A 10,203-nucleotide genomic window follows, 5' to 3' on the forward strand; every position below is an offset into this window, starting at 1 on the left:
TGTAATCTAATGGTGCCATTGAAATGAGAAATGGGTTCTGTGGCTCCTGATATGAATTGGTTTGGGTTCCCAGGGGCTGGTCCATGGTGTTGCAGGATTTGTTCTGCTGGCCGTTCATCTTCTCCCCATTTTTGGCCGCTCTCTCCAGCCAGGGCTGCATCAATTGACCATTTGTCTCTAATTAAATCATCAAATACTTGGATTCCCAACTGATTTCCCGGAACTTGTGGTAGCAAGAACATCTCAGTGCTCTAATCCACCCTATATAACATAGACAGTGACAGCACACGTTGGAATGGGCAGAGGGATGATTCCCCCCCATTTATTTATAGTGAAGTTTTCCCAACATTCTCCATTTGCTGTTTCCCTTTGCAGCTTCACCCGTTTCTGTCGCAGGGTCAGATATCCTCACCCCGGGCTCTGCCTTGAGCTGTGCAAATTCCATCAGGGCAAGCAGGCAGAGCTCGGGGTGAGGGGCAGGGGGAACCAGCCCAATTCCTGCCCCAGGCAAGAGACCCTGGTACATTGGCCAGGCTTTGCCCAGCAGGGTTCATTTGCATTCCTAAAGCTCCTCTCCTGGCTGACTAGAACCAAAGCTTCTCTTCCAGGGCTGCCATCTGGTGAGTCACATGTGGCCCCCCGGAATCTGCTTTTTTTAAAAAAAGTATTAACTATTTAAGAGTTAAAAGTATCACGGTTAAAGTTCTTCAATTTTGCAAAATGCAACATAAAGGCGAACATGGAAAAACCCTGACCAAAAATTGATTCTCACCCTTCTGTCCCAAACCTACCTGACAATATAAAGTAGGATTATTATAAAAAATGTTTCTCATGTTGTAATCTTATCACTGAAACTGTAGGGAAAACAAAAACTCTCCAAGAATCTCTTTAGTGTGAGAGAGTCAAGGCATTGCTTGGTTCTGGCCAGGATGTGCAACAGAAATACTTTCATCCACACATAGCCCGGCTGTGCAGAAAAAATCATTCCAAGACATGTCAGTTTTACTCGATTTTTCCTAAACTTTACGTAGTCTGAACCAATCTAAATCCACTGCTTTAATGTTCATTGCTTCCAAGTCGTGTAAGTTTTTAGTGTTTGGTTTCCTATTAGACTCGGATTTCTTCCCCTCTGCTGTGAATTCCGCCCACACTCCTGGATTTCCTTCTCAGCCTTTTCCAGACCAGGTGTCTCCAGCTGTGCGGGGGCAGTGTCTGGGGTAGCTGTTGGTTGCTGTTTGCTGCGGGGCGTTGATGTTTTGTTGCTGGTCGTTATCTCTGTGGGTGTCTTTTGGGCTATTCCCAGTCTGTTCGGATGTTAAACTCGTCTCCATTGAGTGGTGGAGATGAGTTTAACATCCGAACAGACTGGGAACCCCTTAAATAAAACCTTTAAAATTTCTTTCCCAAAGGCAAACCTTTGAGTAGAGAAACCTTTCTGAGCAGAGAAATAAGATTTAAAAGAAGCAGGATGGGTACATTTTGCAGCAGTGCAGTCGCAGGCAGCCCAGAGTGTGGGTGTGAGTGAGCCCCAGGGTGGAATTGTGCCGCGGTGCTCCCCAGCAGCTGTGGCAGTGCAGGCCCAGCCAGCGCTGGAGCTGCAGCAGCGGCAGCGAGGCTTGGCCGCAGTGGCTGGAGGTGCCAGGGGAGGGTGGCCAGGATTCCCGAGGGTTTGAGCAGAGGATCTGTGGGCAGGCCCAGGGGCTTGGCCCGCTGTGGAGCCCTGGCTGCTGCTGCGTTGCCTTCAGGGCAGGCTCAGGGCGGCTCCCATGGTCCTGCTGCAGGCGGGAAGTGCAAATCTCCGGGGCTTCAGAGCCCCTGAGGCCAGGCTGAGGGGTCCCCCCGTGCTCAGCTGTGCTGGCGGCTGTTTCTGGCCTCAGGGACACTTGGCGTGGGCCCCTTGGCCACCAGTGGTGCTGCTTTGCACTCCTTAGGCAGGAGCCGATGGCCTGGCTGGGTGTTGGCAACAGCAAAGTCCCAGGGCAGGCTCTGTGCCAGCCCAGCTTCCTGGGGGAGAGATTCCACAGGAGACAGGATCCTGGCTACAGCCTGCCTTACATTTACATCCCTTATTTCCACCCTGCACTAGGTGGAGAATTGCCCAGGTAAGGAATTCCAGACATGAATTCCAAGGGAGATAATTGAATATCTGCCTTGGGTCTGGCTCTTTTTCTTGCCAAGGCCAATGGCAAAAGCTGTACCCATGGCATCTTGGTTTCCATCTCCGGCTTCCAAAGGTGTTTCTTTATTTCCCCATTCATTCTTTCTACCCAACCCGAGCTCTGGGCTTGCCAGGGGTTATGGAGGTCCCATTGTATTCCTAAAGCTGCCATAACCCCCTGAAGGGTCTTTCCTGTAAAATGAGTTCCCCATCTGAATCTATTGCTTCCACAATCCATTATCTTTGAATTATTTCTTTTAGCAATAGGTTAATAAGTGATCCAGTGCTTGCTGAAGCAGTCAGAATTGCTTTTGCCCCCCCTGTTAGGTGCCATGGTGTCAGCAGAAGATTTTGAAGCCTTCCTGCTCAGGGCATTTCAGTGCCAGGCTCCTACAAGCACCCACAGCTCCGCGGGTTGAGCTGAGCATGGGGCGGTGACCTGCGCTTTGTCTGATTCCCCCTCCTTAATAACAGCCTGTCTTGTAGCTCTTTTCCCTCCTGCTGCCCTTGCAGAGCCATCCACAAGCACATTGTCTCCCTCAGGCCAGGGAATGTCCCATCAATCTCTCCCAGCCTGGCTCGGGAGCTCTGTCCCTTGAGTGCAGTCCTGGGTTCCTTGCCAGCCCCTCTCCAGGCTGTTCAAACAGGAGGCTGGGTTAAACCCTTGCCCTGTCCTCAGTTCTGAATCCTCCTGTGCCACTGAACAAGTTTCATACTGTAATCACCGAGCCCTGCTCATCCATTTAGAGGCTCTTTTGGTTGTCAAAGCTTTAACTTGATGCCAGACTTGAACTCTAGGAGATCCTCCTGTTGTCATCAGTTTTCAGGCCTCTGCTCCCACGGAAGCTGTGGCTGCACAATTCTGCAGACAATGAGGCTGCTCTCTGGCCACTGGGTTAAACATTTTAGCACAAGAATTCCTTTGGCAAGACCCTGTTTAACGTCCACCTATAATTCAAATTCTTTTTCCCTGTCTGGAAGGCCCAGGCCACTCGCCTCAGTTAATCTTAATTTTAACACTTGAAAATTCTGTGTTTCCTCCTTGTGTCCATCCATCCAGTTTGTTGACTGGCAGGATAGGAGTGTTGTAGGGAGACACCCTTGGCTCCAATGCCCTGCCTTTAACAGGGACTCAATACCAGGCTGTGAGCCCTTCCTTCCCTCTCTTGGAACAGGGTAGTGCTTGTCTTGGTTGCTTTAATTTGTAGAGGCTCCATATCTAATTTTCTGTATTTCCCTGGGGCTGCCCACACTTCTGGGTTCACTTCAGCATAGGCCTTGTCAGACTTTTGACACAGAGGTACAACAGAACTAGCCTCTGTATCCCTTTTTACAGTATTAAAATCCAGCTCTCAAACTCCTTCCTAGTTAATTACAATCACAGGAGGAAGAAAAAGAAATTCATTTATTTCAAACCTATCCCCCACAGCTTCTAATAGTGGTTGAACAAATCATACCTGCTCATCTTTCCCTCTCATTCCCTTAAAAATTAAAATATTCCTGTACTATTTTCCCCTTTAGGTCTAAGATTCAGAGCAGATTGAGAGGCCCCTGTGTCCATCAGGAAATGCCTCCTCTCAATGCAGACCCACCTGAATGTTCTCAAGGGCTCCAGTGTGGAGGGTCCCTGGTGTGATGGGAGCTGTGCCAGCCCTGCCAATCCATGTCCATCACGGGCTGGACTTGCTGGTCCTGAGGGTGCTGCTGTCTCTGCTTGCAGTGTCCTTGTGCCCTGCAGCTGGAGCCCTGATTCCTTGCCAGGGGCTGTTTGGGTGGGCTGTGCCCTGCCGAGGAGGGCAATGCCTCTGCCGGGTGCTTGTGGCCGAGCCGTGCCCTGGGTGCCGGGGCCCCCTTGGGCCCTGGGGCTGATCCCTCAGGGGCTGTAGGAGCTCTGCCCTGGCCTTTGCCTTCAGCTTGGCCTTTTGCTGCTCCCTTCTTGCATTCACCTGCTGGGCCTTTGTGCCCAAGTGCTGCAGGGCCTTCTTCTGCCCCTCCTGCAGCCCCCCTCAGTGCCTGTGGGTGCTTGTCTTGCTTTACAAGACAGGCGTCTGCTTGGGAAGGCAGAAAAAGCCTCTCTTGGAATGGAGAATGCAAAGCCCCTCCCTCTTAATTTTTAGGATAGTGAAATCAAGGGGCTCTCAGGCAAAGATATGGGATTAGGAATAACGGTTCTTTACTAGTGTGTATAATATAATAATAGTAGTGTGTATCAACAGCTCCGGCAGTGCCAACAAACAGAGCCCGGAGCCGGTCCCGGCCTTTCGGCTGCGGCGCTTTCCCCTTGGGTGCAGTTCCGGGCACGGCCGGCAGGGGCGCCGGTGGCTCCCGCGGGGCGGGGCAGCGCATCCCTGCCATGGGAACCTCTCTTAACGGCAATAGAGCAATCCCTTCATCTAACTCTTTCACTTTTTTACCTTCTGTAGCCTTTCTCCCGTGTTTTGAGAAAGAATTTGGAGAGGGCTGCCTTTTAACTGAGCTCCTCGTGTTTCGATAAGGTGCTTCCTGTAGAGAGAGGGATTTTCCCTGAACAGCCGGAGCTGTGGTTACCAAGGGGACGTAACTCAGAGCAGGAGGGGTCAGGGGAGGATATCCCGCCGAGGCTCGGTCGGAGTGTGGGCAGGGTCTGCTGCCGGAATGGCCAGAGGGGGATCTTCCCGTGGAGGCCGAGCCGGAGCGTGGGCAGCCCCCACATGGCTTCTGGCGGCTGATCCGGCAGCTCCCGGCAGAGAAAAGGCAGGTGGGAGACCCCGGCAGCAGCAGCGGCGCTGCCCAGCGCAGCTGGCACGGGCAGGGCAGCCGGGGATGGGATGGCTGGGACCCGCCCTCGGTGCGGTCGGCGCGGTGACCTCGGCCCACGCGGCAGGACAGAGCAACCCCATCTTCCCCAGCATGGCCGGCAGAGCGGCCGCGGGCTGGGCAGTGGGGCCAGGGCACACAAATTCACCGCCAGCGCCGGGGCAGGTGGAGCTGCCCTGGGCAGTGAGCCCGCACCTGGGATGGAAACCGGGGCAGGCGGAGCTGAGGCGGGCAGCGAGCCGGGACCCGGGACAGGCGCCTCGGCCGCCAACGGAGGGGGCAAGAGCTGCAGAGGATCCCACTCTCTTTCTGACTTTTCCTCTTGTTCCCCTCCCTTTCATTTCCCCTTTTTATTTTCTTGGTTTTTTCCTCGGGTGTTTCTGATACTTCAAAGATTTTTATTCTCCTAAAATCTCCTGTCTAACATATGGCATATTCTCTTTCTTCTAGATTAAATGGGTTTTTTTCCAAATAAATCCAGAACCTAACAAATCTAACCTTCTGCTTGGATATTTTGAAATGGTCGACGAGCTAACTCATGACCTCCTAATGTTGTTTTTCTCATCACCTTTCTATTTATCCTTTGGCAAATTAAGCATCTTTCAGTTACTTGCTTTGCTACACCAAAAATCCCAGTGCACCCAAAATTCCTTAAAAAATGATCACACAAAGCTTGAGTACGCCAGTGGGGTTTCTGATGCACGTCTTCTAATCTTTTCCTAGTAAGCACATTTTATTAAGTAATTGTCTTCCATGTAGAAGTTTCTATTTCCCTGATTTATCTTGTTCATTTCCTATCTTGTTTAATTCTTTTTTCTCGGCTTCCCTAAACTTTGGAATTTCCAGTTTTTCCTCGTTTGGAGTGAATATTAACATAACTCTTTCAGCTCCATTTTCTGCTGCATCCTTAGCTTTGTGATCTGCCCCCAGTTTGCCCAGTTTGCCTCTCCTTTGGCCCGGGCCGGGTTCCCCCCGCCCGCAGCGGCTGGGAGCAGCCGAGAGCCCCGCGCTGCCCATGCCGACCTGGCCCGGCTCCATGGCCGCTGCTGCCGCGGGCTGCGAGGGCTGCGGGAACGGGGCACCGAGGGTGTGGCTGCTGCTGGGGGAGGAGGAGGAGGGAGGGAAGGGCAGGGATGGAGGGGGAGGAGGAGGCGGGTAAGGGAGGAGGGGGAGAAGGAATGGAAGAGGCGGGATGGAAGAGGAGACGGAGGTGGGGATAAGACAGGGGAGGAGGAGGAGGGGGGATGGAAGAGGAGGAGCGGGAGGAAGAGGAAGAGGAGGGACAAAGGCAGATCAAGGCTGAGCTGAGGGAGCCACGCGGTCTCGATCCGTGCCTGAATTCGCAGCCCCCACCTGTGGGATCATCGCCCCCCCCCCATGGCGCAGGTGAGCGGGGAGGGGGAGCCCGGCCCGGATATCCCGGGGGGTCCCTGGGTTGGGTTTTTGGGGGGATGTTTGGAGAATGAAGAAGTCCAAGGCTGAGCGGAAAAGGCCCCTCGGGGGGACGTCGGGGGGTGGCGGTGGCGGCTGCCGGCAGAGGCAGCCTGGAGGAGCAGAGCCCTGTGTCCCCCAGGAGGCCAAAGTGGGGAGGCCAGAGAGGGGGGAGCGCCGCCATTGGCGGGAGCCTCAAGAGCCTGGAGAGGGGCAGGGGGGACTCCTTGGAGCCGCTGCAGCCCAGAGCAGAGAATGAGGGGAGAAGGGAGCCCGGGAGCCCAAAGAGCCCCGGCATCCCGAAATGGGGAGAGCCAAGAGGGGGCAGTGCGTCCCCAGAGACGGCCTGGGGGGATCTCGATGCCCTTGCCTGTGGCACGGAGGCAAATCCCATGCTGTCCTTGTCCTTCCTCGCCCAGAGCAGGAGCTGAGCATGGAGAGCAGGGAGGACAAATGCCCGCGGCAGAACCTGGTGGCAGAGGCCGTTTTGAGCGGCTCCACGGCGCAGGAAGCCAACGGGGAGGAAAAGCCCCGGAGATGCTGCACGAGGAGGGGCTGCAAACGCAGATGGTGGGGATGTGAGGGGGAAAGAGCCAGCCTGGGCCGGGAAGGCGGCCGGAGATGGAGCCAGAGCTCAGAGCTGGTGCTCCATGAGCAGCTCCATGATGGGGAGAAGCCCCACACGTGCGGGGAGTGTGGGAAGAGCTTCAGGTCGAACTGCCACCTGATCAGGCACCAGAGGACCCACACAGGGGAGAGACCCTATGAGTGTTCCGAGTGTGGGAAGAGGTTTCAGACCAGCTCCCATCTCCTCCAGCACTATCAGAGTCACACAGAGGAGAGGCCCTTCCAATGCCCTGACTGCAGGAAGGGATTCAAGCACAACTCTGACCTCGTCAGGCACCGGCGCATCCACACAGGGGAGAGGCCCTACGAGTGTGATAAATGCAGGAAGAGGTTTCAGACCAGCTCCAATCTCCTCCTGCACTATCAGATTCACACAGAGGAGAGGCCATTCCGCTGCCCCGACTGTGGGAAGGGATTCAAGCTCAACTCCCACCTTGTCACCCACCAGCGCATCCACACAGGGGAGAGGCCCTACGAGTGTCCCCAGTGTGGGAAGAGCTTCTCCAGCAGCTCTCACTTGACCCGACACCAACGGAGGCACCGGTAAGGGAAGCCCTGCGAGTGCCCCGAGTGCGGGAAGAGCTTCGTGCGCTGCTGCAGCTCCATCCCCCACTGGAGGAGGCACTTTGGGCACAGCCCTGGTCACTCACATTCCCTGTGATCCATGTTGGGAACACTCCTGGCTGCTTCTCCTTTGGTTTGGCCTGAATTTTTTTCTCTTCTCCATCTCTCTCTACTCCAAAAGCCAAGAGGGATTGATCTGTCACCTCAAAACCACTCTAATTCCACTGAAAATAACTGAATTTTAACCCAAAAAGGCTCAATCCTACCTAAAATTCCTTGTTCCCTCCTCAGAAAAACTCAGTCCCATGCCAAACTCTCCATTCCACAGCCACCAGGGTGAGATGGAGTTGGAAGGAGATTGGGAGAAGTGGGATCTCAATTTGGAGCAATGGGATGGGGATTGTGTGGGGCTGGGTGTGTGGGATGTATTTGATAGCAAATAAAACTTTCAGAGTTACTGATTTCTGTCCCATTTATTTTCTGTCAGTTCTGTTTGCAGAGTGCCACCTTCTCAGCTGATTCAATTCCTATAAAAATCCCATTTTTTAAATCATCTATCCCAAACAATCCAAAAACCAATATTGAAATAAAACCACCCACACATAATTAATTTTTTAAAAATAATTTTAGTTTTTCAAGAGTACTTAAGGATGTTATTAAAGTTTAATTGTTTGTTTGAAATGTCTGAGAAATTATAGTGGTGTTTGGTTTTGTGTTTAGTATATTTGTAATATGAATTGTTTAACTAAGATGTGTTAGATTGATTGTTATTTTCTTTAGATTTTTTAATCTAAAAAAATTAGTCATCGAGTTAAAATTTTCAAAAGGTATTTCTTGATATATAATTTGTTTATTTATATGCATTGGTAATATTATAGTAATACTTATTTTTGGTTTGAGTTAAATCATAGTTTGAGTATTGTAAAGAAGTGTTGATTTTTTTTATTATAATTTATTTAATTTCAATTATTTTTTCTTTGTTTATAATTTTATTGCAATTTGTTGAGGGGATAGGAAGGAAGTTCAAGGGCAGGAACATTTTTTCCTTGCTGGGAACTGGAATTCCAGACCCAGGGAGTGTGTGCAGGACCCCACAGACTGGGATCAAATATGGGCTGGGATCCTTTGGATTGGGGCTGCACAGGCTGGGACCATATGGATCAGGACCACACAGACTGAGATAAATTGGACTGGGATCAAATATGGACTGGGACTGTTTTTTAAAGTAACTTTGTTCTATAGTTTTTATTTCTGTTGTTAATTAAGCTCAGTGAAATAGCTGCTTGTGTTAAACTGCCTGCTTGGATGGGATAACATCCAATGCACCCAGGATGAGGACACCTGTACAGATCTGCCAGCTATCAGCACTCCCCGTCTGAAGGCAGAGTGCACCAAGGCCCAAAAACTGGAGGTGATAAAGAGAAGGAGCCAAAACCACAGCCAAGAAACACACATGCTCTGAAAAGGCAGACCCAAGGAGGGGCCATGTAAAATCATTCCTGGAATATGTAAAGTAGTTTATGGATATGCATGAGGGTCTATGAATATGCACCAGGCTGATGTAAGGGGAAAGGTATTTCAGGGCGATGCTGATTCCTTGGTTGTGGTTTTAGTCCATTCTTATCACCTCCAGTTTTTGGGCTTTGGTCCACTCTGACTCTGAGAAATTGAGGTTTTGGGATTTTTAGTATGTTGTGGATGGAAGCAAAATGGAGGGCACAGTGTTTCCTGTGTTTCTTCTTCCTGGGTTTCTTCTTCATGCTTCTTCCTTCTTCTTCATGGGTTTGGGTGGCTTTTTGTAATTGGGCAGAAATTCCACATTGCAGGCTCTTTGGGATCAGTTATTGGGTTAAAAGGGAAAATAATCTAGGTGTCAGTTCTTAATTGGATAGTTTAGTCTTAAAAGACCTTGGAACAAGAGATTGTGGGCCATTTTGTGCCTTCTAATGAAAAGCTGCTGAACTCCCAGTAATGAGGCTGTTTTACAGATAAGAAATAATAAACACTTGAGTCTGAACATGAATTACTGTCTCAAGTGCCTTCAATCCAGAGCCAGTGAAACCAACAACTGGTACCCCACAGCTTGAGGTAGTGCCAAGGCAGAACTTGTTCATGCTCTTTTCCCCTGGTGATTTTCTACTCCCGTCCAGACTCTGATAGCAAAGCCGTGCTGGTGACAAAAGATTGACCTTGGCATCCTGGGGCACTTTCTGGGTGGGTGTTTGAATCTGCTTTTCCAGGCCTTGGGCTGAGCAGGGTGAGGCCGAGGCCTGGGCCCCTCCAGGCGGCGCCGGGAGCGCCCGGGGCAGCGGCGAGGGGCGGCCCTGAGGGGCGGCACAGGGGGCATTTCCCCCGAGCGGGCGGGCGGGCGGGCGGCGGGGAAAGGCGCCCTGGGCACAAGGGCAGGCACAAGGGCCCCGGCTCTCTGCAGTGCGGGCGGCCCAGCGCCAATCGCTGCTCCCGGAGCCGCTGCCAGGGCCGGGTCTCCTCCCCGCCGCTGACCCTGCACCTGCAGCGCTGCCTCCGCCTCTGCCGGGCTCCCCGGCACGGACGGCAAGGACGTGGACACGCTGCAGCAGGGGCCCAGCAGGGACACCCAGATGGTGCCGGGGCTGCAGCTCCTCTCC

General features: G+C 52.2%; 1 protein-coding gene across 1 annotated transcript in view; it reads left to right on the forward strand.

Moving 5' to 3' along the window:
- The window catches only part of LOC143696047 (uncharacterized), a 343,050-nt gene that overhangs the window by 180,432 nt on the left and 152,415 nt on the right, over window positions 1-10,203 (forward strand). Inside the window, exon 4 of the mRNA XM_077191253.1 lies at window positions 7,091-7,174. Within this exon, the coding sequence (XP_077047368.1) occupies window positions 7,091-7,174 (84 nt within the window). The remainder of the gene's footprint in view (window positions 1-7,090; window positions 7,175-10,203) is intronic.

The sequence above is a fragment of the Agelaius phoeniceus genome, chromosome 28 (assembly GCF_051311805.1).
Source record: "Agelaius phoeniceus isolate bAgePho1 chromosome 28, bAgePho1.hap1, whole genome shotgun sequence".
In the NCBI taxonomy this organism is placed as follows: domain Eukaryota; kingdom Metazoa; phylum Chordata; class Aves; order Passeriformes; family Icteridae; genus Agelaius; species Agelaius phoeniceus.